A 27,896-nucleotide genomic window follows, 5' to 3' on the forward strand; every position below is an offset into this window, starting at 1 on the left:
TTTTGGATTATGAATCTGTAGCTTTTTAAAAAATGGGAACGAGGGGAGACAATTTCACTTTCCATCAGAAATGATGAATGATTGCACACAATCTTGGCAGGAATTTTGCATCAAACCTGATCTACAGCAGAAGTGTCATACTGCTTCCTAACGAGGTTGGAAACACACTGACAATGCTGTCGCTGGAGGAGGGACACTGTATCTCTTAATTAGAGCAGCTAGAAGCTTGCTGTCTGACGAGTGACTTTCAGGTATTTCTTTGCTTTTTCTGCCTCCTAGGCTGGAATGGTAAAACCTGAAGCATAAAGGTCACACTCTGTTGCTAGGCAAGTTGATTGGAGTCTTTCTCCTACCTATCCAGGCACTTATATAGCATCTGAGCTGTATTTAAGTGTCATGTATACACACCAACTACCGAACCAAATCCCTTTCTGTTTCATTTCCACTGACTTCAAAACAAATTACAGAGGTGGAAGACCAAACTATACAATAACCTAACAGATCTGTCCCATCCATACTAGCTCCTGTCTCATCAATTATAAGAGGGTTTTGCAAGCATGTATGGTGCTTAACTTGCATAAACTAGAATATGCCTCCATCAGAGGATCTTGGTGTGCTACATTGGTAAAGAATTAATCCTCCCACCACCCTCGCTAGTTAAGTAAGCAGCGTTGTTTTACAGGCAGAGAGATTAAGTCACAAAGAGGTTAAAAGGGCCTTGATTCTTTTTTTTCCAGATGTTCTGATCTCTCACAGTTTCAGCTGAAGTTCATGACTTGCTGGGTGTTCAGCATTTCTGAAAATTGAGTGCTGAGTGACTTGTCTCTGGCTATTCAGGAAGCTTGTGTTACACTGGGAATAATCCCCAGACCTTCTGACACCCGGTCAGTGCTGGAAGCACAGACAGTTTTGAATAGAGTGTGAAAGCAGGTTGGGTTGAAGCGTGCACTTCTTTTAAATGCAGGGGTTGGAATCCAAGCCCTGTCTCTTGCAGTTCTTGTCCTACACAGAAATGCAACAAAGACGCTCTTGAAAGTATCACAGTAAATTGCTCACGGGCCGAACGCAAGAGACCTTTTAAAATTCAGCTTGGCCTGGTAACTGGAGCAGCTGTGAAAGCCGTGAACTGCCAGCCCTTGGGTCTGGGGAGCACTTTGGACCTGGGGAGCTGTTGGAACATACACTGCCAGGGTGCTGATCATTTGCATCCCCTCTTAATGCATTGTTGGGGGAAGGCCGCTTATTTGCATGCTTCTGTTTCTTGGCTTCTTTGCATGCCAGGTAGTTAACGGTCAACAAAAATATATTTAACTCTTGCTTGCAACCCTTGAAACTCTAAATGTCATTTCCACTACACATCTGAACCAGAACTACTAAGAGGTGGGCGAGGCCTTGACAAAAGGAGCTGTTATGACACAGACTTGACAGACTGCAGAGTCCTTTGAGCAGGCAGGGATGAAAAGAGCAATGGGGAGGGGCTGGGGCTGCTTTTAAAGCTTAGATTTTGAGGGGGTGGGGTGAAGATTGATGCCTTTTTGAAGCTGAAGCCCTGCAGAGAGAGGGGAACAGTATAGCAGATGCTGAATGATTTGGTAGCTAAGGTTTTGGTCTGGGACAAGGTAGAGGGGCTTAGTTCCTTGCTCTGCCTCAGATGTCAAAGCACCTCCAGGTAGATAAGTCATTGTTTTCAGTGCCCGGTCTTACTGGAGCTGAAAGTGGCTTTTTGGATGTGGACAGCTATTTCCTCCGCTTGATTTAAGAGAGACCTAGCAAGACCCATTTAAGGAGTCTGTAAATAGACTCCCAGAGGCTGGGAGGGTGCAGAAGAGCCTCTGGCTGATGATTATTTAAGGTAACTTTCAGAAGTGACTTTGGTGCCTAAGGCTAATTGAAAGTCAGTGGGACTGACGCCCCTAAATTAGGCACTTCTGAAAAATGTTACCCTTGAACACACCCACAAATGTTATTAATTTTTCTACAGGTGTCCAGAGCTTAAAATAGGCATGTTTTTAGCAACTGAATGTCCTGTCCCCACCCTGTGCTGTGTCTTGTAATAGTCCTGGACTGTGAGCTCTCAGGGGCAGGGACAGTCTGTGTTTTATTTCTTTGTACAGTTTCTAGCACAATGGAGCTCTGATCGGGGTCCAGAGGCAGTACCTCAATAATCATATGTTAAAGGAGACACAGGAGTGACAAGGAAAAACTAGGGCCATTGTTAAAGAATGAATGTCACATCTACCTTGATAATTGTCCCATTTTTGAAGACCACATTGCTGGTTCCATGGAAGCCTGAGCAGGATTTGAACTCCTCCGGGAATTTGGAAGAGCTTGTGTCTTTGGTTCAGGCTAGGTTGCCTGACTCTGATAGAAAATACTAGTGTACCTACTATTATCATGGTTCTACTGAATCTTTTACTTCCTTCATAATGCCTGTCTGGCTTTTGCTGGGGAAAGGAGGTTGAGAATAACCCATTCATCAGAGGGGTAGTAAGGATAACACCTCTGGCCTACCTGCTCATGGTAATTCCATGTACACCGCTACCTCGATATAACGCCACCCGATAGAACACGAATTTGGATATAACACGGTAAAGCAGTGCTCCGGGGGGGGCTGCGCAGTCCAGTGGATCAAAGCAAGTTCAATATAACACGGTTTCACCTATAATGTGTTAAGATTTTTTTTGTCTCCCAAGGACAGCGTTATATCGAGGTAGAGGTGTAGTTAGGAGTGAGAAGCTGCTAGCACTGAATTACTGTGTAAATAGCTGCTCCCTTCAATGTATTCTTCTAAACAGCCCTCTCCATTCTTAACACTGCTCCATAGGGCCCATACTTGTATGCAGTGTACAAAGCCAAGACGGGGGACCGATGAAGAGGGCATTTTTAAGGCGGGAGAGAGCATTCCAAGGCAGTGCACATACCAAACTTGAGAAGAACAGCTGTCCATTTGGGATTTGATGCCTCACTTGGCTCTCACAAAGTTCCACATTTGGAGAGAACCTTAGCCACATGCTGACATCAAGCGTTTTAATGTGTTGGTGTCTTTAAATATTGCTCTATGCTCATGTTTATTTAGAAATAAGGCAAAAAAGCTACACTGCTAAAGCAAGATTTCGATTTGAACTTGCAATCTGTGTGAACCAGGATTCCCTGGTGCCTTGCTTACATTGTAAGGCCTCAAAGGAAAGTCCAAACACCATCAGCAGTCTGGGAAGTGCTGGTTTTCTGTATGTCCTTGATTACTGAGTCATGTTAGCCAGGATGGGAAATTAGCCAGGATGGGAAAGGAATGGTGTCCCTAGCCTCTGTTTGTCAGAGGGTGGTGATGGACGGCAGGAGAGAGATCACTTGATCATTACCTGTTAGGTTCACTCCTTCTGGGGCATCTGGCATTGGTCACTGTCGGTAGACAGGATACTGGGCTGGATGGACCTTTGGTCTGACCCAGTATGGCCGTTCTTATGTTCTTATGTTGTTTTTAGAATTAAATGTGTCCCAGAATCTTACCTGCATCTTAGCTACTGTTCAGGGGCTGATTCTTTAGTAGCTCCTGGAATCCTTTATCTCCTCCCTGCCCCCCAACTCCTTTAAGATAAATTTTAATTAGAACTGTCTCCAACCAAAAGCCCAAGATTTGAACACTTTGAACTTTGATAGGAGTTTAGATCAACATTTGCGTTCTGACCTCCAACCTCCACAATTGGCAAAACCAAGACTTTTCCTCCAAACACACCTGAGCTGGGGGGTTTGAAATGCAGATCCCAATTCTGTGTCTCAGCACCACCTCCAATTCTGAGCTAAGTGCACGTTTCCTTACCCCTTCCTCTTCCCTAATGTAGGTGCTCCTTGTATGGAAATAGCTGCTGGTAATCCCTGGGAGCCCTAAAGGAGTACCAGGACCAAAGCCGGAAGAAGAGACTTGCATTGTTAAAGGGATACGCTCTCAGAAATGGATAACTTGCTTAACTCTGTGTGAAGTACTTGGCACTTACATAGCGTTTTCATTATCACACGTCATCTTCATGAATTAATCCTCGTAACGCCCATTGCAAGGAAGATATGTGATAGTTTCCCATCTCCGGTTTAGGGATAATGAGGCAGAGATGAGGTTTTACGTCCCAAAACTACTAACTTTTTTCCTTCAGGTGCACAATGGCTTTAACTTTTCTGATCTTCAAATGCTTAAATCTTCTTCTGTTTTTTTCCTTTTCCCCCAGGAAATGGCAAACTCTGTCTACTTGGTTATGGAGGTGAGTTATTCAGATACATTGACAAAGCGGATAGACCTTTTATTTGGATAGAGTTTCCTTGTTTCATGGTCTAGTTGGAGCTCCTCTTGCTATCGAATCTGCAGGTGCACGTCCGTGAGGCTGAAGGGGGTGTGTGAAACACACTAAGTGTGACGGGTTGGATCACGGAAACCCCCTTCGGGCTGCCAACTGATGTGCCAAGACTACTTCTGCCCCTGCTTTCCCTGCCAGCTTGGGACTCCAGCACCCTGTCTTGTTGAGCCAGACACGCCAGTCTGCTTCAGCATAGACCCAGGGTCTGAATCACGTGCCCCAAAGCTGCAGACTTAACTGAAAGCAGCTTAAGAAGTGTTCCTGCCGTTAACACTCAGATTCCCAACTCCCAAGGGGGTCCAAACCCCAAATAAATCCATTTTACCCTGTATAAACTCATAAATTGTTTGCTCTCTATAACACTGATAGAGGTATGCACAGCTGTTTGCCCCCTCCCCCAGGTATTAATACATACTCTGGGTTGATTAATAAGTAAAAAGTGATTTTATTAAATACAGAAAGTAGGATTTAAGTGGTTCAAGTAATAGCAGACAGAACAAAGTGAATTACCAAGCAAAATAAAATAGAATGTGCAAATCTAATGCAGTAAGAAAACTGAATACAGATAAAAACCTTACCTTAGAGGAATTCCAGTAATCTTCCTTTTACAGACTAGTCTCCTTCTCGACTGGCGCCAGCAATCACTCACACCCCCAGTAGTTACTGTCCTTTGTTCCAGTTTCTTTCAGGTATCTTTGCGGGGTGGAGAGGCTCTCTCTTTAGCCAGCTGAAGACAAAATGGAGGGGTCTCCCAGGGGTCTAAATAGACTTTCTCTTGGGGGTGGAGACCCCCTCCTCTCTTATTCAAAGTCCAGCTCCAAGATGGAGTTTTGGAGTCACGTGGGCAAGTCACATGTCCATGCATGACTCAGTTTTTACAGGCAGCAGCCATTGTTTACATGCTACCATTGTTTACATGCTACGTCTTCAGGTAGACTTCTTATGTGGATTGGAGCCTTCCAAGATTCGTTGTCCTTTAAGTGTTTCTTGACTGGGCACTAATTTGCACATTCCTTTCTCAAGAAGTTGACCAAATGCTTTGCTAAGGCTACTTAGAAATCAAGCAAGTACAGGGCCAGTATTCATAACTTGGAATACAACAATGACACGTGCGTACAAATAGTATGAATAGATTCAGTAGATCATAACCTTTGCAGAGAGAGGTTACATGGCATATTTAGCATAAAATATTTTCCAGTTATGTCATATATACATTCATAAGCATATTTCCAGGAAGCCTTATGGGGTGCATCGTCACACTAAGTTCAAGCACAAGAGAGCTCAAGCACTAGGCTGTTTTCAATCTTCCTATTGCTGGAATGCCTGTTTAGCGCAGGCTTGATGGGGAAGACTTTTTATCTTGAAGTTACCACCTACTATTCACTAATGAGCAATTTCATGGAAAGAACAACTTCTCCACACGTTATAGTTGTAGAGCTGCCAAACCTTTATATATATTCTTATGTTCTCTTCAAACTGAGACCTCATTGGCTGTTTCCTTACTAGTGGGGGAGCATAACTGAGTGAGCTTTGAATACTTACTCGTAGTCACTCCCAGGTTCCTTTCCTGATCCCATGATATAAACGTCATTGTGGAGTTCCCATCTTACTTAATTTTGCTTCCTCTATTCTTTAAATTTTTGCCACCCTGCTCAATGCTAACTAAACTTTTGTTGTTCTCTTCTCTTTCCAGTATTGCAATGGTGGTGACCTGGCTGATTACCTGCACAGTAAGTAGACCAAAGGGGAGGACATCCTTTATGTTTCAAAGGAAACATTTTGAATTTTTATTTGTTAGAGTTGATGGAATTTGTGAAAGATAAGAACATAAGAATGACCATACCGGGTCAGACCAATGGTCCATCTAGTCCAGTACCTGTCTTCCAACAGTGGCCAATGCCAGACACCTCAGAGGAAGGAACAGAACAGGGCAATCATCAAGTGATCCATCCCCTGTCATCCAGTCCCAGCATCTGGCACCCAGAGTGTGGTTTTGCATCCCTGACCATCTTGGTTAATAGCCATTGATGAACCTATCCTCCATGAAGTTACCTAATTCTTTTTTGAATCCAGTTATAGTTTTGGCCTTCACGACATCCCCTGGCAATGAATTCCACAGGTTGACTGTGCATTGTGTGAAGAAGTACTTCCTTATGTTTGTTTTAAACCTGCTGCAAATTAATTTCATTGGGTGACCCCTGGTTCTTGTGTTATGTGAAGAGTGCAGAGCTGATCCTTTCCCCTATGAAACAAATACAGCATCATTGCTCTTCTTTTCCCTTTGCCAAGTGCTTCTTCATTGGTGAATGTACATGTGCTTTGCAAATAGTAAGTCCATGGAAGCCAACTAGGATTGCTTGCATGCTCTGCAATTTAGGTGAATAATAACTATTGGGAATGGGCTGCTGTCCGCAGTTACCCTGTTTAATCTATAAGGTCATTGTAATTAGACTGTTTATTTGAATTCCACCAATGACTACAAGCTGCTTTAGGCGCAACTGGCATCTTGCTCATCAGCTGGAAAAAAAAATTGCGAACTTGTTTATACTGATGCCTTGCCTTTGGATAGTGTTTCATCTTCAAGGATCCCAACGAAAGTTGGACGTTTCTTTTTTAAACAAACGTAGGCAAAATGCAGCCACCTCTGGGATGCAACACCCCATGTATTTAACAGCATATGGAACTACTACCCAACAGTACAGGGTCGAAAGTTAAGAACAGTGTGCATCCAATGAAATTTTGAGCCTGCATAGTGTAGAGTGGTGATAAGTACAAACATTTAGAAACTTGTACAGCACAATAGTCAGATGTTTTTGACCTATCTGTGTTAATTAGCTTCAGGATAGTGGTAGCGGCTGTGTGTCCTCTTCTTATTTTCAGCTTAAACTAATGAAACTTGTGATGCAGGGACTAAGACACTGATCTTACAAGCAGCTCTGCCAGTCCAGAGACCCACTGAGCAGCTTGCAGGATCATGGCCTAAATAAACAACATCTAGAACTCAAGGCTCCTATTGAAAGACAGACTGGAATGGAGTCTGAATGAAGAGAAGAGAGCCTGTTTCTTGGATGCTTAACTAGTAGTTTTGCTGGAGCTATGCTGGATTTAAAACTTATTGTCGTTTAAGTATTTTGTTTTTGTCTTGCAGGCTGACTGAAAGATTAAAGCTCTCTGTATTTATTAATGTCTCTTCCTGTGTGGCTTTTGGGTCATTTTTAAACAAACAGTGCCAATCGAGAGTGGCTTCTGCATTTGTTGTTAACGTTATGAGAGGGTATTAAAATAATAGTAATAATAATTTTACTGGAGGCTTTTTATTTTTAAATGAGATGATGACTGGACACTGTGAAAATTGAAGGATTAAAAGATGAATTCACATTTGCCTTGGAGCTAACTTCAGTGTCTCATGAATGATGAATTCAGGACTCATGCTAATGTGCTCCAGCCCATTCATATGAGATAGCATTAGCAAATGGCATTTAACTGTTGATTTTAGTCTATGGAAGGGTATTGGTAGCTGAAGGAATGTAAAGCATCATTTTACTCTTCACATAATTTTTGTAGAGATGAGTCAGAGGGGAGCTAGACTTGCATTTTAATTCTGAGTTTTGCATGCTTGGTGTTAGTTCTGTTGTTATGCTTTCACATCCATTAGGTAATGATGTGCAGAAATGGACCACCTTTCCTGGAGTAGGGACAGTTTCATAAGTGCCAAATTAATGTGTTTGTACTCTGGAGCTTTTTTGCTGAATATAATTGGAATTTTTAATAATGGAGCACTTTAAAAATAGCCAAACCTAAGGCTAGGTCTACACTAAGGGTGGGAGTCGACCAAGATACGCAACTTCAGCTATGCGAATAGCATAGCTGAAGTCGGTGTATCTTAGGTCGATTTACCTGGCCATGAGGACAGTGGCGAGTTGACCGCTGCCGCTCCCCTGTCGACTCCGCTTCCACCTCTCGCTGCGGTGGAGTTCCGGAGTCGACGGCAGAGCGATCGGGGATCGATTTTTATCGCGCCTACACTAGACGCGATAAATCGATCCCCGATAGATCGATCACGACCAGCTGGCCCCGTGCTGCCCAGGATGCCTAGGGCCAGCTCTGTCCGCCATTAGAGAATTTTTTTTTCCGAGAACCCCCTGTAACATTTCATAAACCCCCAGGGGTTCGCGAACCACTGCTCTAGAGGGTAAACCACTGAGCTATGCGTCCATGACTCAGAACCGCGCACGTGTATACAGACACACACCCATTTGAACATTAAGCTTCCAGACGCGGTTTATAGAACATGCTCCTGCTTGTATTGCCACCTGTACGTGCACACCATGGCAGCACAAAAGTGGAGCGCACTATGCAATTAGGTTAGGCTGCTAATTAAACTCATTTGCTTGCTGTCATGACTTGCTTTCTTTAAATCCAAAACTGACGATAATAAGGAGATTGGTAGTCACTTCTAGCAGGTGACATTTAATTTTAGTTGCCATTCAACCTCTTTGTTTTGGGGGCTTTAATGTCCAATGGGCTGCTGGTTGCTGCTTTGATCCCTGGGTTACTCAAAGGTGGTTATGTTAGGCTTTTTCCTTCCCTAAAATTACTTTACAGTTGTGAGGAGCAGCTACCAGGTAAGAATAAATTTAAAGGACGTGTGTAGTCTTGCTTCTGACTCTTAAAATCTAGGCGACAATTATGAATAACAGTGGCTAATAAAACCTAAGTGAGCTGTATGTACCGAAGGGAAAACCTCATCAGGTGAACTCCATATGTTTTAAAAAAAAAACCACTGATCCTTATCAACACCTATTTTTAGAGAATTTTTTACCAGCAGATCCTTTCTCCAAATCACATAGGAGACATCTTTTAGGGATGTATTCAAGCAATGCATTGCTCGTACCTCTGTAGTATCAGCAAACAGAAGTTTCAGATTAGTAGTTTTGCTCTTAAGATTATTCAGGCTGCTTTCGCTTTTTTTTATTTTATTTTATTTATTTTTTTAAACCTCTCTGTCTCCTGCCACCTTCTCCCAAGCTCCTCTGCTTGGTTTGGCATCCAGCCTTCAACGAACTTCCAGAATGAGTTTGCTAACAGGGAAATGAGGCATGGAATGTTCATATCTGTTGCCTCGGCAACATCTGCCTGGGCCCCCGTTCTATATCATGCTGGTTTGCCTGTTCCCTGCGAGGCTGTTTGACTGGGTGTTCTCTTATTGCCCGGTACAGTCACCTGTCATTGTGTGCAGGCCCTTCGCTGCCCTTCTTAGATTTAGAATTTCTTTTTTTTAAAGCTCGTCCCCCTGTTAAACATTTCCGAAAGTTCATGTTTCTTCCAGCGCGTTTCACTGAAGTGCAGAAACCCAAGCAAACTTCTGCTCTCTAGCCTGAATTACCTGCTGGACGGAGCTGTTACTTGACTGCTCTTTAATTGTGGCATCTCTTTTTCCCATCCATTCATGGAGTATTTCGGCCGGTAATTCCTGTTAATGGTAACGTGAGCTACACATGAAAAACCCCTTATCATTGGGAGAATAGGCTTTTAAGCCTACTCATCCATTCTGCCCTCTAATTAAAAATGTTAGGCGATATTTTAATTCTCCATTGCACCCAAAGCAACTCTAATTGTCCATCCCATCATAAAGCAAAAGACGTGTGTGTTTTTTTCAGTGTGAAATGCGTTGGTTTGGTTTTCCCCTCATCTTCAGTCCTATCCCTTGGATATGTGGCCTGCTACGACTGCACAGCTTCCAGTGAACAAGAATTTGATTTCACTGTACGATGCGTCTTTCCTTTTGGCAGTTCTATTGACTTTGTCTTCTGTTGTAGCTCATCTGGTGTCATGTATCGAAGTGAGAGAGTACCGTACAGCTCTATGCTGCCTGGTAGGTTAGCAGAGCAGTGGAAAGTGTCACCCAAGTGATTGGTCTCAACTCAGGAGTAACTGGATGAAATTTTATGGCCTTTGTTATGCAGAATGTCAGACTAGATGATCTAATGGTCTCTTTTGGCCGCCAGCTCTGGGCAGCTATTGGTAGTGAGGCAGGTAGATGGAATAGCCATCTCTGTGAAGAGAATTTCTCACCACAGCAACATATATCCTTTTTTTTTTTTTTTTTTTTTAGATAGACCATGATGTGTGAGAGCATGCGGTTTGAAAGGGGCATGTAATAACTACTGTAGGTTGAATTCTAACGAGTTAGGAAAGCTGCAAGAAGGACGCCCCTGAGCTCTTGGGCACCCCTTTGCAAAAAGGGGGTGAGGCATTTCTCACCCGGGACTGAGAGTGGGGGCCCCCACTGTCGGCCTCCCGGGGCTCCCACTGTCAAAATTGCGGTGGAAGCAATTTCTGCAATATCACAAGTTAAGTAGGGCCTGACCCAGAGCCCACTCAGTCTCATTGACTTTAATGGCCTTGAGGACAGACCCAGCTGATACTCATGGGTAAGATGAGATGTTTCTCTTCCCGCCCCTCCCCCAATCCTAAATATCCTGTCCATAAAGTGTCATGTCTAGTTCAGTATGTCTGTGCTAGGGTCATCTGATACAGGCCCCTGTGTTTGCTCTAGCTCACCTGCAGCCTCAGGGCAGGTAAAGCACTCCTCCCCCGTCCACAGAGTGCTGACCAGGGTGCTTTTAGGTGGTTTCAGCTTTTTCCGGCACTCCGGGAGCTTGGAGCCATGCGGGCCTCTGATTGACCTGCTGTAAATATTTGCTCTGGTCTACTGACCTGTCTAGCAGTCCCTGAGGCAGTCAGCTGAGTGTCTTGTTGCTTGTCGAGCCCACAAAAATAAACGCATGGATATTGTTACTCCTCAGGTGTGGCAGAGCAAGGCTTGTGAAGCCATAACATGGCCTTGCAGGGAACGCAGGTTAGCCACGCTCAGGTTGGGGGGTGCCCAATCCCCATTGCATGTTTTAATGCCTTGCCAGCTATGCCATGGTTAGGGCCCTACCAAATTCAGGGCCATGAAAAACACGTCACGGACCACGAAATCTGGCCTTTTGTGTGCTTTTACCCTACACTGTACAGATTCCACAGAGGAGACCAGCGTTTCTCAAATTGGGGGTCCTGACCCAAAAGGGAGTTGCCGGGGGGTCACAAGGATATGTTAAGGGGGTTGCGGCATTGCCACCCTTACTTCTGTGCTGACTTCAGAGCTGGGCACCCTGTTGGCCAGGTGCCCAGCTCTGAAGGCAGCGCCTCACCAGCACAGACGTAAGGATGGCAATACCATACCATGCCACCCTTACGTCTGCACTGCTGCCTTCAGATCTGGGAGCTCGGAGAGTGGCAGCTGCTGACTGAGTGCCCAGCTCTGCAGGCAGCAGCACAAATGTAAGGGTGGCAATCCCATACCAGGCCATCCTTGCTTCTGTGCTGCTGCTGGTGGCGGCTCTGCCTTCAGAGCTGGGCTCCTGGCCAGCAGCTGCCGCTCTCCAGCTGCCCAGCTCTGAAGGCAGCGCTGCTACCAGCAGCAGCGCAGAAGTAAGGGTAGCTGTACCGCAACCCCCACTACAATAACCTTGTGCCCACCCCGCAACTCCTTTTTGGGTCAGGACCCCTACCATTTACACCATGAAATGTCAGATTAAAATAGCTGAAATCATGAAATTTATGATTTTAAAAATCCCATGACCGTGAAATTGACCAAAATGGACAGTGAATTTGGTAGGGCCCTAGCTATGGTGAAGATGAGCTAATGCTCCCTCTTTTTGCAGGGACACTGGCACAAGTTCCTTGCTCAGGATGAGGGTTTAACAGCAGAGAAATGTTAAAGTGGATCATGCTCTACTTTGCTTGAATGGCCAATGCACTGGACATATCTGCTCTGCTGTATCTTCTCCCTCCCTCTACTTACGGGATACTGCCCTGGAGATCGGCCACCAGCTAACCTCAGCACATGACTGCTCTTCAGAAACCTTCCTGGTGGAACAGGGACAGTCCCAGTTTCCCTGATCTGTTAGCCCAGAAGGGCAAGAAAATCTTGCTAGACAGCTAGCGTGGGGACTAAACCAACTAGCCAGAGGGTAAACAGGGAAGTTACAACTGGGAAGACTACCAACGAGATCCAGAGGCTATGCACTGGCATCAGGCATAGCTGCTGGGAGGTGGGACGTTGCCAGGACTTAGGCCGTGTATTATTTCTGCCTCTGGCTAGTGGGGTTCTGGAGAGCCTTGCTGTACGGGAAAAGGAGCTCTCTTCCCTCCTTCCAGCGACTCCTAAGAGAAGAGTGGAGCCAGCAGTGCAGCAAAAAGGGCCTTTGTCGTTCTACCCCTCCAGAGCCAGCTGGGTGCTGTAGGGCGGGATGGGGGTAAGAAGTAAACGAGAGGTAGGAAAACTCTGTTTTTCTTTTCTCTCGTTTTTGTTTTGTTTTGCTTTTTTTTGCAGTGAGGAAAGCAGCTTTTTTCCTTCGCAGCATTCCCCATATTGCAACACGTTCCCAACTGAGAGCAGCTGCATGAAACTGACTTGACCCTTTTGTTTCGTTGCTGCCCACAGGGTTCTGAGTAGCAGCATCTGTGCAACAGACCTCAGTCTTGTGTCAGTTTTATTCTGCTACTGCTTCGTAGCTTTGCAGAGCGGCAGCAGATGCACTGGAGCAGCCTGGCTGCCAGTTCAAGGCAACAGCCATGCATTGGTTTACATACTTCCCACATTTTGGAGGATATATCTTCACAAGCTTAAGAACTTGGCGCTTAACTTTTGTTTAAGTGAAAGCTTGAATTCTGCACTACTTTCTCCACAATTAGTGGATTTTTGTAAATCCCCGTATTAATCTATTTTTGCCGTGTAAAGCAGTAGAAGACTAGCTCCAGGTTATGTACTCTTAACATGTGCGGGGTGGGGAGATTAGCTGGTAAATTGTGTGGAAACAGCTCAGAGAGGGTAATGCCTTGAAAACAGTTGTGGCTTGCTGGCAGAACTGCAGGTCAGAACAAGACTTTTACAAGACTGTTTAACTGCTAGAGGCAAAGGGTATTTAGCTGAAGGAATCTATGATAGCCTGCTAGCTTGACAGCATAAGTACTGCTGAGTTTAGAGTCCTACTTTTTTTGTTAGGCAGATATTGAGACAGTTGGGCCCATTAGATTTGTGGGTTCAAAATGAATCTTGAAAGAGATTATTTGTGGAGGGGGGAGGGGCTGTCGTACTCTTTTAGTGATGATGGTCCCTGTTCCAAAGGTTCTGGAGCAGATTATTGGGGTCAGTGGTGCCTGTTCAGAAGACCTGATGCTGTGGTTGTAGACATGTTAACCATGACGTCTAATCAGCTAAGGTGTTGGGAAGAAGGATGGTCCAGTGATTAGGACACTAACCTGGCACTTGGGAGACCTGGGTTGAACTCTCAGCTCCACCACAGACGTTCTGTGTGATCCTGGGCAAGTCACCTAGTTTCTTTGGGTCTCTGTTCCCTCATCTGTTAAACTGAGGTAATAGCACAGGATGTTGTGTTCATTAAAGACTGTGAGGTGATCAGATACTGTGGTGATGGGAGCCATATAAAAGTACCATGGATGGATGGATAGATACCACGAGGAACAGTCTATTCAAGAGAATTGGCATACAGGAGAATGTAACCAGTCTTGCTGGACGTACTAGACCTGTCTTTTCGCTGGTGTAAATCAACACGGCTCCATTGAAATGAACGGCGTATTACCCTAGTGTACACCAGGTGCGGCTCTCCCCCTTCATGCTCCTGAGTGTGATGTTAAAGGTGAGGCCGTGCTTTTGATACTGTCAAAATATACTGTCAGGATTACTTGGACTAAAATTTCAAAATGCCTTTGTAACAATTGGTATATTCCATTCACCAAGACTCCACATCAAGAGCAGGTGTCTTGTAAATTCCAGTAGAGTGCTGGCTCATGAGAACAGAATCCAGTGGGGGAAGAGAAGCTCTGCATATCTGTACGTTGGCGTTACATGTCTGAAGCAATGAGCCGCTGGTTGACTGAGTGACATTTTAGGTCTGCTAGTTGTGAGCCTCCCTGTGAAGATTTGGGAGTTGGGATGGGAGTTTGTTTTCTATTCTAAACGCGGTTCAGTCAGCCCACGTTTCATGCTGTTTTAAAGTAAAATATTTAATTTCCTGTGTCGGGCTAAAACTGCTTATGCCCGGCTCTGTGTTTTCTTAAGGATTCCTCCACTTTAGCTGAGAAGGTAGAATAGTGTTTTGATGCTCTTGCCAGTATGGTTTGAGGCCTTACCAGAGAACAGCTGGAGCAACATGAAAATGGAGCCTCCAATAATTACTGGGGCATTTATGAGAGAGATGATTTTATTCAAGTGAAATGTATTTCTTTGAACCTTACTTGTCCTTGAATGTTAGCATCCACCCAGGAAGGTGTCACACAGTCTTGCTATTGAGGCTTGTTCTGTGTTCAGTGGGCCAGATCCCGCCTCTGGTAGGCGTGTCTTACAGATGTGCTTGTAAAGGTGTGGGGAAAGATGGTTCGTAAAATAGCTGGGGTTAATTTTGGATCAGCCTCATTAGATGTGGGGTTCCGTTTAGCTTCTTGATCCTTTCAGTATTTCTTTGTTTTAAAATCAAAAGAAAGCCTGCCTCCCAGGAGAATGCAGTTAGCTGCATGCACATTTATAGAACTTTATTAATTTTTTGAAAAACCTTTTGTTTATGAGAGCTATTTATATTCAGTCTCATCCCTGTTGGTACATAACAGGGCCAGATCCTCCACTGGTGTAAATTGATGTATCTTCACCATAGTCAGTGGAGCTGCCACTGGAGTCAGTGATGTTATGCTGATTTATAGCAGCTGAGGATCTGATGCACGGTTCTTTGCATCATTTGAGATATGGAGGAGAATGCAGTCTAGTCACGAATACTTTAAGGGATGCTCCTCAAGAACCAATTCAGAAAAGCCACATGTAGTTTCTTTCTCACTGAGTAGCTTGAGGGAGCGTTGGAAGTGCTCAATCCAGAGTTATCCTTGTTCATCTCTGTGGAGAAGCTGCCTTCTGCTTTGCTTAGTGATGGCTGGTGTTACAATCATTCTGTCTGTTTTTCCTTCCAGCTATGCGGACACTTAGCGAAGATACCATCAGGCTCTTTCTCCAGCAGATAGCAGGTGCCATGAAAATGCTACACAGCAAAGGTATCATCCACCGGGATTTGAAACCACAGAATATCCTCCTTTCTTATGCTGGAGGCAAGAAGTCAAATCCTAACAACATTCGTATAAAGATTGGTAAGAAACTTTCCTTATATCCTGCTTTTAAGAAACACTTTCCCTGGAATGATCAACATGGCTCTGGAAATGGCTAACTAGCCAGTCCAGACTGCTGCAACTGGATAAGAAACAAATGAACTGATCATAGGGGAATTAGGATTAGTTTTTCACCATTGCAGTGGAATGTCTTGAAAGCTCTCCAGGTCAGATCCTCAGCTGGTATGTATCAGTGTAGTGCTATTGACGTCAGTGGAGCTATGCTAGCTCACACCAACTGAATGTCTGTCCCCCATCCCCCGCCCCCCCTCCACCGTATCCATTTGTTTTGTTTCTTACACTTGTTCCAAAAGAAGCGGATGCTGATTGGCACTGTGCTCCGCTGGATAACTATTGTGGTTAAGTTTTAAATTCTAGTGCATCAGCTGCCTCCACCCAAGCTCCCCATAACGTTTAAATGAAATCATGGGTAGTCGTGTGGATTATATATAGTTTGACTTCCTGGCCTAAGGGTGGGTATTCAGATATGGAGCCTTTCATCTCTCAGGCTCTGTCTAGACTAGGAGAATAGCTAGCACGTTTTTAAACATGACCTAACCTGTTTTAACTAGCAAGTCTTTGTCTTTTATACATGATCTATTTTGCTACTCTAGTGATGACCTGGATCGTTAGTTCTAATCCGTCCCTGGTAGTTAGTGAGTGACAGAGTTCTTATGCTCTGGCTGTTCTGTGACATATGCAAAATGAATTGGGTGGACTCAGTCGAGTTACAAGTTGAGAGGTGTCTTTCTCAGAAAAAACAGTCATTCAGTTTCCTCCCTGGGCAACAGTTGTCTAGACCGTGATATTGATTTGTCCCAACCTTTTAAAACGGAGGTGGGGCATGCTGGCGGAGGGGTGGGGTGGGAATTTTGGTGTCCCAAGACTGTGATCCCTACATCCTTTGTGAACGCTGAGCTCTGATTTAAAAAACAGCACATGCGATGACTGCCATCTTGGCTGACACCAGGGATTGAATCAGAAACCTCCAGAGCTAAAAATGTCAGTTTACAGCTTGAGCTAAAGAACCAGGTTGGATGTGATGGACCCACATTCTCTGTGGATCAAGCACAGAGGGGGACATGTAACATATGCTGATCAACGGGTTGTTCAAACACACCCCAGAAACCCAGTTATTGAATCCAAGGTCTCTCTTAAAGGAGAGCTGTGTAGTCACATCTTGATTCATGGACATTTGTTGGACTGTACTATAAGTTGACCAAGTTGATTCTGACACCAATTAAATTACACCATGCTCGGTTTCAACTCTGTCTTGTGGAGAAAGCGTGAGTGCCTTTTGGCTGAGAAATGAAGTCTGCTGGAGAATGAGGGTCTGCTGCAGGTGTGTGTGAAATTTTGCAGCTGCTCAGCTGTAGCTGAAGCGTTTCTCCAGGATTCAAGCACGGATGGAAAGTAGAAGTGTCTAATGACCCACAGGCATGTAAAAAGGGAGAGCCATCTAAACAGCACTCCTAGCTAATGTGTGCTGCATTAGTCTCAGTTCGTCATACCCTTCACACACACTGCTGTTTAACCACCCCTTTTCCTTAAGGAGGACACTGTGTGGTCCAGGAATGGGACTAGACAGACATAATATCATTCTAATGACAGATGGCAATATAAACAGCCGTGTCAAATATTGCTTGAAATATCTGGTAACCTTAAGCATCATATGATCAGATGCTGAGTAATCTGCAGCTGTAAATACTTTCAGCGCTGATAGACCTTGGCTTTTCTAGGGTGAATCATAGAATATCAGTTTGGAAGGGACCTCAGGAGGTCATCTAGTCCAACCCTCTGCTCAAAGCAGGACCAATCCCCAACTAAATCATCCCAGCCAGGGCTTTGTCAAGCCTGACCTTAAAAACCTCTAAGGAAGGAGATTCCACCACCTCCCTAGGTAACCCATTCCAGGGTTTCACCACCCTCCTAGTGAAAAAGTTTTTCCTAATATCCAACCTAAACCTCCCCCACTGCAACACTCCTTTTTCTGTCATCTGCTGCCATTGAGAACAGTCTAGATCCATCCTCTTTGGAACCCCCTTTCAGGTAGTTGAAAGCAGCTATCAGATCCCCCCTCATTCTTCTCTTCTGCAGACTAAACAATCCCAGTTCCCTCAGCCTCTCCTCATAAGTCATGATACATAAATAGTGCCATGCAGCTTCAAATGAGCATCTTCCAAAGATACAGATGGTGGTGGGTCCCTGCTGATGTTTGTTATGTTGTGGTACAACCCTGCCTCCTGTCCTATGTCATGGAGTGTAACTACCACTTCCCCAAATCTGAAGTAGCAGCAAGTAACAAGGGAAAAGCTATGAAGCTTTGCTGGACCTTCACTGCATTCATAAATCTCGGACTAGATGCTCAGCTAATGTAAAGAGGCATAGCTCCACTGCAGTCAATAGAGGCTTCCCAGTTTCCACCAGCTGAGAATCTGGATTCCACCTGGAAAGAACAAACCATGAACAACAGACACAGGAAAAATAGTGACTGCAGGCACCTTTACATGATTTGGGATTCATTCCTTTTCATGTAAAGTGCTTTTTATAGCTGCATTTTCTCAACCCTTTCTGTTGTATGGAACATGTAATAATAGTGAGAGAAACTTGCGTTAGCTTGGGGATAGAACACAAGTTCTGTATTCAAAATGGAGAACGTCCCTTGTATTGAGGGACTACGGAGAAACAGGAGGGCCCACCCTGGGGGATTGAGGCAACTGAAGAAAGGTTGGTCTTCTCTAGAACTAGTGAATGAACTTCTTTTCTTTGTATTTGTAGCTGATTTTGGATTTGCCCGGTACCTGCAAAGCAACATGATGGCAGCAACGCTGTGTGGCTCCCCTATGTACATGGTGAGTGCACTCTGCTTATGTATCTTTTTGTGGTCAAACCGCTGTATCGTATAGGCTAGCAAAAAGCAGGCCCTTCCTGACATGTGGAACCTGCAATGGTTATTTAGATTATACCAGAGGTCGGCAACCTTTCAGAAGTGCTGTGCCGAGTCTTCATTTATTCACTCTAATTTAAGGTTTCGCGTGCCAGTAATACATTTTAACGTTTTTAGAAGGTCTCTTTCTATAAGCCTATAATATATAACTAAACTATTGTTGTATGTAAAGTAAATAAGATTTTTAAAATGTTTAAGCAGCTTCATTTAAAATTAAATTAAAATGCAGAGCCCCCCAGACCGGTGGCCAGGACCCGGGCAGTGTGAGTGCCACTGAAAATCAGCTTGAGTGCCGCCTTCGGCATGCATGCCATAGGTTGCCTAACTCGGGATTATACCATTCAAAGTGCTGTGCAACCCTTAAGCCTAGTTCTTCCGTTCCTCCTAGACCTCCCCCCAAGACCTGGATTTTGTGTTCTTAAAGCTGTTGTTGTAAGTGGAAACCCTAATGGGAGACTGATAAAGATTCTCCGAGCGGCAAGATGGCAAACATCTATGCTGCTGTGCTGACATCTGCCTTTCAGGCAACCGTTGGTAAATAATAATAGGCTATTGATTGACCCCACTCAGAAATTGCCTCTTTCAGATAGGAAGCAGTGCCCTTCAGCTAAGGCGTTGGGACCTAAAATCCAGTGTTATCCCTTGACTGCAGGCGGAGTAGCAAACATGCAAACTAGGAATAGGAATGACTTTGCAGCCATAAGGCCTTTTCCAAGGTGCTGCCTTGATAAAGAGCCTCTTGGACAAAGTGTCCTCTCTTCCATTGCTCTCTGTTCCCAGTGTTGAGAGACAGTGGCCCTCTGTTTGTAATTCAGCCAGCCCGTTGTGTACCTGGTCTATATCTTGATTGGGCTATATGGATACTTTTTTTTTTCTGGTGTGATACATGAACATAGAATCATAGAAATGCGGGGCTGGAAGGGTCCTTGAGAAGTCATCAAGTCCAGCCCTTGGCACTGTGACAGGACCAAGTAAGTAAACCTAGACCGTCCCTGACAGGTGTTCATCCAGCCTGCTTTTAAAAACCTCTTGATGATGGGGATTCCACAACCTTGGTAGCCTATTCCAGTGGCTAGCTACTCGTACAGTTAAAAAGTTTAATCATTTGTTTCAGTATCTTTCCAGGTATCGAAGTTAGGCTGACTGGTCTGTAATTCCGTGTGTCCTCTTCGTTCTCCCTTTTTAAAGACAGGTACTATGTTTGCCTAGCCCCAGTCTTGTGGGACCTCACCCATCCTCCATGAGTTCCCAAAGATAATTGCTAATGGTTCTGAGATTGCTTCAGCTAGGTCCTTAAGTACCCTCGGATGAATTTAATCAGGCCCTGCCAACTTGAATATATCTAACTTATCTAAATATTCTTTAACCTATTCTTTCCCTTTTTGGGCTTGGATTCCTTCCCCCTTGTTGTTAATATTAATCGTGCTGAGTAATTGTTACCATTAACCTTTTTAGAGAAGACTGTAGCAAAATAGGGATTAAACACCTCAGGATTCTTTGTCGTCGGTTATTAGCTCAGCTTCCTGCCCCCAAGTAGAGGACCTACACTTTCCTTCATCTTTCTCTGGCTCCTGATGTATTGGAAGAATCTTTTTTTATGTCCCTTGCTAGGAGTAATTCATTTTGCGCCTTAGTCTATCTGATTTTATTCCTACATGCATGTGCTATTTGTTTGTTTCTTCTTAGCAATTTGTCCATGTTTTCACTTTTTTGTAGGATTCCTTTTTTATGTTTCAGGTCATTAAAGATCTCCTGATGGAGCCGTATTGCCTCTTACGATTCTTTCTATCTTTCCTTAGTGTCAGGATAGTTTGCAGTGCCTTTGACATTGTCTCCTTGAGAAACTGCCAGCTCTCCTGAACTCCTTTTTCTTTTAGATGTTCTTCCCACAGGATATTTCCTACCAGTTTTTTGAGTTTGTCAAAGTTTGCTTTGTCCTTTATTCTGCCAATCTCGCTCCTTCCTTTCCTTAGAATCATGAAATCTATCATTTCATAATCACTTTCACCCAAATTGCCTTCCACCTGCCTACTTATTATCAATTCCTCCCTGTTAGTCAGAATCAAGTCTAAAATGGCTGTTTCTCTGGTTACTTCCTCCACTTTTCAGAACAAAAAGTTGTGGCCAATACATTCCATGAACTTACTGGAAATTTTGTGTTTTGCCGTATTACTTTTCCAACAGATGACTAGGTAGTTAAGTCTCCCATTACTACCAGATCTTGTGTTTTGGATATTTGTTATTCTAGAAATGCCTCATTTGTCTTCTCCTCCTGATTTGGTAGTTCATAGGATACCTCTATTTATTATTATTACTATCTCCTAGAACTGGAAGGGACCTTGAAAGGTCATCAAGTCCAGCCCCCTGCCTTCACTAGCAGGACCAAGTACTGATTTTGCCCAAGATCTCTAAGTGGCCCCCTCAAGGATTGAACTCTCAACCCTGGGTTTAGCAGGCCAATGCTCAAACTGCTATGCTAAGCTATCCCTCCCCCCTGATCCATACCATGCCGGCACCCCTGTCTTTTACCCTGTTGTCTTTACCAAGAGACTCTCAAATGATCTGCCTCTCACCACTTTCTGGGCCTCAGAACAAGTATATATATTCTTGATGTATAATGAAATACCTCCTCTCTTTTTATACCCTGCCTGCCCTTTCTGATCAAATATCTCCCTCTATACAAGTATTCCAGTCGTGAGACTTATCCCACCAAGTCCTGTGATGCCAGTTAAGTCATAACTGGACTTATGTACGAATACTTCAAGTTCTTCCTGTTTGTTCCCTATACATTTGTGTATAGACATCTCCTCGCTGTCAGTAAGAGTTGTGCCCCATTAGTAGAGGGATACAGTGGGACTGATGGAAGAATTGAAGCCTACAAATCTTGATTAGAAACCTCTCCTGCATCAGGCTGAGCTTCAGAGCAGGCTACTGAGATAGAAGGTGACACCTGCTTTCAAACAAAGGAGACCTTGCTAATATGTGTTTACAGCACACTCCGGAGGAGTTTGTAGGATAGCAGAGAGGCTTGTGACTAGTCAAGAATGTAGGGCTATGTTAGGAAGCTGGCATGATGCCTGCGCCTCACTGCTTTCCAAATCACCCTCGCTGTTGTCACAAGCACTAAAATTAAACTCCAAACTAGAGAGATTTCGGGTTATAAATATCTGGGTATCTGCTCTCGTGACCCATCTCTCAAAGAGAGAGGTGAATTCTCAGCTTTCCATATGTGACCTGAACAATATACCCCTACAGTCTTTAAACCTGCTGCTGAATATATTTCACAGCTTAACCTAATTCTAAAACAATGGCTGTAAATGGAGTCTGCCTGGCTTCTCTTGCGATCCACGTCTACTTCTTGCCTTGGTCAAGCCAGTTGCCTGAAGGATATTTGCTCAGATTGTAACCAGACATGCTAAAAAAAACCCCACCCCACCCACAACCCATAGCGATGAAATGTAAAGTGATAATTGCTTGTTCGTGTGCATGGAGTCAACTGGTATAAAATAACCTCGGTGTATCACTCACACCAGGGCACCAAAATAAAAAACGACCAAACCAGACCTTCGATCTGGTCCGTGTGACTGCTCTGCAAGATGGGTGTGTTTTGATTAAATGAAAAGTCAGTGCTCTTCCATTAATTCAGACTGGGGTTTTCAAAGGTGAGATGGAGAATTAGACCTGGTCTGCACTCCAAAGGTAGGTTGGCTTAACTAAATCGCTCAGGGCCGTGCGATGTAGTGAAGCCTCATTGGTGACACCGCTAGGTCAAGGGAAGAATTATTCTGTTGACCTAGTTTCTGCCTCTGGGAGAGGTGGATTTACTACAGGGATCGAAAAACCCCTTCCGTCACTGTAGTGTCTATGGTGCAGCTGGGCCGCTGCTGTGATTTTTATCATAGATGTTGCCTGAGATGGCCAACTCTCATTGAATTTCAATGTGGTTTAAGTGTCTGCTTTCCTTAAGCTCCTTTTAAACCCCCCAGCCTGAGCCTTCAACCTGGCACAGGACTTGGCTGCATAACACAGTGGCCTTTAGCGCCACTGTGTTTAAAACTGTATCTGTCGGTGCAAACCAAAGCAAGCCTGACTTCCTCTCGCTTTATTGTTGAAGCCAGTTGTTTGCTGACGTGCTGTACATAAGGGTGATGTAACCTCTTTCCTCTTGAGAAACTTTGCTGAACTGTCTATTTTTAGTGACGCTTTTTCTTTTACATTCTCTTGAAAGTAGATCAGATATCTGGCTCACTTTTAAAGTGAGAGGGACTCTTTTTATTTTTTTGTAAGTACTCTGGGAATTCCTTTTGGGTTTAAAAAGTTCCATGTTCTTGATTTAAAGGTGATTTTTTTGGGGGGGAGGTGTGTGAGTGTGTTAAGTTCTGAGTAAAGTGTGTTCGGATTTCTGGGAGGCATTCAGGGGTTTACTCTGCTGCTGTTGTGGGTCCCTGTGTGTGCATGGTGTGTGACATAGCAGGGGTAGCCTCTGCATTCCCTATCCACGTGTCCTCATACATGCACATAGCCAGCCCTGTTTTCTTGCCTTGCCACAGTGGGAGGAATGCTGTGTCAGTATGAGAGTGCAGCAAAGGGGGCTGTGTGTCTGACCCCTCGCGAAATCTGGGTCCTCACCCAGAATGGTTCTGAGCATCCACATCTGCCATTGACAGCTGTTTCCTTGACTCTGTTTGTTTGGTGCTGAGGCAGAGTTAAGCAGCTCTTGTCCGTGCGTTGCTCAGAGTGGGGTGTTTTTGTTTTTTCCCCTCTCCTCCCAATGCCACCCTCAGTCCAAATGGAACAAATCTATTCTTGGCCTTTGCTTGTGGCACAGCTAGAAAACTGATCCCCTTTCAGTCCTGTCTCCTGTGAGCGCTAGAGGAAGTCTCTTTTATAAATATAGTCTCTTTTATAGCTAGCCTGTTCTTCTCCCACCTTCACCTCCACACAGATCCAGAGGCACATTGCATTCTGAGCTATTGATCATTCTGAATCTATGCTATCTTTAGCTTCTGGAGCAAACATGCAGTGAGGAGTGGTGCATTTTGTTCCATACCACAGAGAATGTGGGGAAGCAAGGTGGGGACTGACCTCTTTTTGGATAAACACATGGGCCTGCTTTTGAACTCAAGTCCCATCCACTGACATGACTACTGCCACATGTCACAGCTGCCTGCTTGCATTAGCCTCTTAAGAAATCCCTGGAGCGGGAAGGGCTGAGTTACCTGTACCAACTTGATCCTTTGTTTGTCGTGGCTATAACCGGGAAAGTTGGGACTTGAACTGGAGTGTGTTGCTTTGTTTTAGAAGGGATGCCTGTGCTGTTCTAAAGGGACTCCTTTGTTTGCAAGTTGATTCAATAGAGATCGTAATGCCTGAGAAGGGGATGCACTGTTTTGCCTACAATGCATCAGGCAGAAGTTAAGCGGGCAGTGCCGAAAGTAAAACCATGCCTCAAGTAACCAGATTAGTGTTATGAAACTGCCTCCTTGCTAATATGAACGCAGCACTTTAAAGCAGGGGAAAAAATCTTTAATCCCTTTTCTTTTGTGCAATCTTGGCTCGGTGCTTTTTAAAAAAAAATTAGGGGCTTCTGTTTCTCTGGTAGCTGCCAAGAAAAGAGCCAAGTCTTTTTAAACAAAACTCTACTCTCTCCATGCAGGCCCCAGAAGTCATTATGTCCCAACACTATGATGCTAAAGCTGACCTTTGGAGTATAGGAACCATCATTTACCAGTGTCTGACAGGAAAGGCTCCCTTCCAGGTGAGTGGCTCTATGGCTATTAATGCTTGATGAGTTTCTTGCTGTTTTTCATCCGTTTCACCCACGCCAGGGGTCACATGCAATACTGAGCCCAAGGAACCCAGTCTCCAGTCAAGTCAGCCTGTCTGTCTGTCCATCCCACAGAGCGAGATAAACTCCTTAGTTCTCAAGTCAATGGGATGCTCCCGTCTTTTTCAATGCTGCAAATATGGGTGGAGGCCGATGCTTCTTCTCCAGAGTCTGCCTCAGGGCAGCGGCGGAATTATATCCCCATGTGCGTGTGTTCTTGTGAAAGGCCATCTTTTCAGAAGGTTGTCTTGGACCCTGAAAGCAACGATATCCACAGCAGCTTGCTTTAAAATCATTTTCCCTTTATGACCGTTCACAGGGAATAATATGTTTTGTGTTGGGCTTGAGGGTGTAGGGACAATAAGGAAGATCAACTAATCGGAAGGGAAATATTATGGCTGATTGGTATGACTCTGGTTTGAAACGGTGCATTGTAGCTGGAATAGCCTGGCTTCTGGAGTAGAGTAGGAAGGTCTTTTTGGAGAAGTCTTCTGTGTAAATATTGGTTTTTTTTCAAGGCCAGAAAGGGACCATTATGATCTAGTCTGACCGTTTGCATCTAACCTAGGCCTTAGAAGTCCACCTAACGTGCCCATAACTTCTGGTTAAACTGAAGCCTATCTTTAAGAAAGACACCCATGCTTGATTTAAAGATGTCAAGCGATGAAGAATCTAGCACATCCCTAGGTGAATTGTACCAGTAGTTAATTACCCACACTGTTCACCTTGTTTCCATTCTGAATGTATCTAGCTTCAGTTTTCATTTTTTTCCTCCCAAGCACCGGTTGCTCACATATGGTCATACTCACCTTATTTTGTTCCTCCTATGCTAAACCGCAAGGGTCCATGGTTTCCTCCACCTACCTGTTGAACGCCCCCAATCCTCCCGTTCCATACCCCTTTCCATGGCATTCGTACAGCCTTAAAACCTTTCCTTAGCATGATCGCTGCCTTTCTAGCCGGGGAGGCACTGACAAGGGACTTCCTTTTGGAGCCTATCCATCCGAGTTGATGGGTGCATTGGCAGAGTGATGTGCAATTTGCTTCCTACTTTTCAGAGGATATTTCTACACTCCAGTGTGTGTAGGCATAGCCCCAGAGTGCACAGAAATATGGTATGTACTCAGTCCCTACCTCTGTGGTCAGACTGCTATTTTTAGCAAGGTCTGCCTACATGTGCGGAAACTGCACCTCCCAACTGCAGTGTAGACCTACCCAGAGGCTCAGTGTGTGGGCTCCCATCTCTTTTTAACCCAGGAAGCAAGAGGCCAAGAATCAACCAGGGTTTTCTGCGTATCAATACAGAGTGACGTGGGGACACCTGACATGAAAACTTCAGTTCGTCTCATCAGATATGAATTGATCTGAAGTCTTTTTTGGCTAAACTTTGAAACCCTGATCACTGTTGCAGCGGCCACTGAAATCTGATTCTCCTCCCCTCCTCCAAATCCATCCTAATGACTGACTGACTGAAAATGAAGATAACTAGAAGAAAATTCTGCAGTGACATCAGCCCAGTTTTACGAGCTGCTGGATTGTCTCTGGTTTAGATTCAGAGCTTTCATAATTTAAAGTGAGATCTCGAATATTTATGAAGCTGTGTAACTGGGAAGGATAAGGTGATATACAAGCCTGTTAGAAATCTTACAGGAAGGAGTGGTTGGGTCTGGCAGTAAGCTGAGGCTTTTATTTTGGTGTGGTCTCAGTGCTGAGGGCATGTTTTCCTTTCTAGATGCCGGGGTTATTTTTTCATCTCAGTTTGGGGATCTTCTCTGACAATACTTGCTGGTCTGCCCACCTTGCTCTGTAACGAAAGGGAGCTTTCATCTTCCCTGCGTGTGTAATTTTTGGTTTTACAGTATCTCCTATGGTCTGCATGAAATTTTTGACTGTTTCATAGTTGCTGGTTACATTTTCTTGTTCTTGGTCTCAACAACTTTGTTTAATGGGGAAGGAGGAAGACATAACTGTTAGGAGAAAAGAACAGGAAGATTGTGTGTTTATTTAAAATAAAGCTGTGTGTATATACACACAAAGCTTTGACTCACACACACAAATGAGCTCCTTGCCCACTGTTAAAGTATCTCAAAGCTCCACACAAACTACTGATCTGAATTTCCCTGACTTTGTGGGCCAAAGCAGGCATTGTAGGCATTCTGCGCTCACATGCAACCTTGGGACAGCTGACTTCTGTGAAAAGCCTGTGGTATGACCATTATTATTCAGTGACAAATGCCTTTTTAACTACTTGGAAATTTTCCTGTGACGATATTCTTTTGAGAAAATTGTCATGGAAAATATGTTTCCCAGCCTGCTGTACTCAACTCTGCCAGCCTGGGGCTCGGACTGGGGCTCTGGGTAGGGGGAAGGGCAGAGTCCAAGCTCTTTCTATTGTTCTGCCGTCTTACATATGTGGAGATGAGGCAGCCCCGCAGTGCTGTGTGATCAGCGATCTGGGTAGCTTGCATAGGGAAATAAGGGGTCACCTAACGCCTTGGCATGAGAAGCGACTTCGGAAGATCTTGATTGGAATGAGTGTTTGTCTTTAGTGGGTACATGTTGCACATCTGTCTTGATTTCCTTGCCTCTGTCTTTGGGGGGTTGTGCTTTGGCAACAAAATACTGAGCCCTGTTTTGTTACTACAGTAACCATTACAAATCTGTTTGATCTGGGAGAAAGCAAAGCCCAGTCCAGATGGTCCTCTGAGTATGTGTGTGTGTGTTGAGATTGTGTGTTTACACTTAAGACAGAGGTTACCAACCGCTTTTCCCGGGTTGTAAGTTCTAGGCAAACGAAGCCTGCCTGTGGCAGATGCTGGGAGACCTAGTTAAACGTTAAAGGAGTTTATGTCCTCATTTGCCTCAGTGGAGGCTTTGCAAGAGGTGCTGCAACAGCTGAAGGTCTTGGAGTTGATCATAATCAATTGTGCAAAGAGGCTGGGAGAGTGGGGGGTGCAGGGAATGCAAACGTTGGTAGGTGCGAACTGGACACAGCAGGGTTCGGTTTCGACATTTCTGAGTGGATTGCAGAGCAGCAACATTTGCACAGAGAGGGGAGGTGGCTAGGGTGTCCAGACTCACCTGGACAGATCGGCCAAGGAAAGAAGGTAAAGAGGCAGCTGCATCCCTCCAGCACTCGTAAAGGTGCCTGCTTTCTACTGTCCATCGGAGACCTCTTGGGGTGTGCCTTGAGTGCAGCTTGACATGACCCAGATGCAGAACAGAGACACACTGACTGGACGAGCCTGTTAGTCCAGTGTCCTTCCTCTGGCAATGACCAGTGCCTGATGTTTCAGAGGAATGCAACCCCCTCTTCCTGTCCCAAACCTGGCTGGATCCAGTGTGGGATGGTGGCTGCCCCTCAGCAGTGATCCGTTTCCTGTTGATTTTGCTGTCTCAGAGAGCAAGGTCCCGCGTTTCACCCTTCTGGGTGGAAGTTTGTTTGTCAGCCAAGGTAGCTTATTTAGCCAGTGCCTGGGGAGGAGGACACTTGCACGTCTGGTTAAGATTTTGTTAGATTCCTCAAGCCAAGCCAGAGAATGACTGACTGACTGCCATT

At 44.7% G+C, this 27,896-nt stretch overlaps 1 protein-coding gene across 5 annotated transcripts in view; it reads left to right on the top strand.

Moving 5' to 3' along the window:
* ULK1 (unc-51 like autophagy activating kinase 1) overlaps positions 1 to 27,896 on the top strand; it is a 129,141-nt gene that overhangs the window by 44,013 nt on the left and 57,232 nt on the right. For all 5 annotated transcript variants that reach the window (XM_039505103.1, XM_039505105.1, XM_039505101.1 and 2 more), the window contains 5 exons: positions 4,218 to 4,250; positions 6,037 to 6,073; positions 15,372 to 15,545; positions 18,342 to 18,415; positions 24,167 to 24,268. In XM_039505103.1, coding sequence (XP_039361037.1) covers positions 4,218 to 4,250; positions 6,037 to 6,073; positions 15,372 to 15,545; positions 18,342 to 18,415; positions 24,167 to 24,268 — 420 coding nt within the window. The remainder of the gene's footprint in view (positions 1 to 4,217; positions 4,251 to 6,036; positions 6,074 to 15,371; positions 15,546 to 18,341; positions 18,416 to 24,166; positions 24,269 to 27,896) is intronic.

The sequence above is a fragment of the Mauremys reevesii genome, linkage group 18 (genome assembly GCF_016161935.1).
Source record: "Mauremys reevesii isolate NIE-2019 linkage group 18, ASM1616193v1, whole genome shotgun sequence".
Lineage (NCBI taxonomy): Eukaryota > Metazoa > Chordata > Testudines > Geoemydidae > Mauremys > Mauremys reevesii.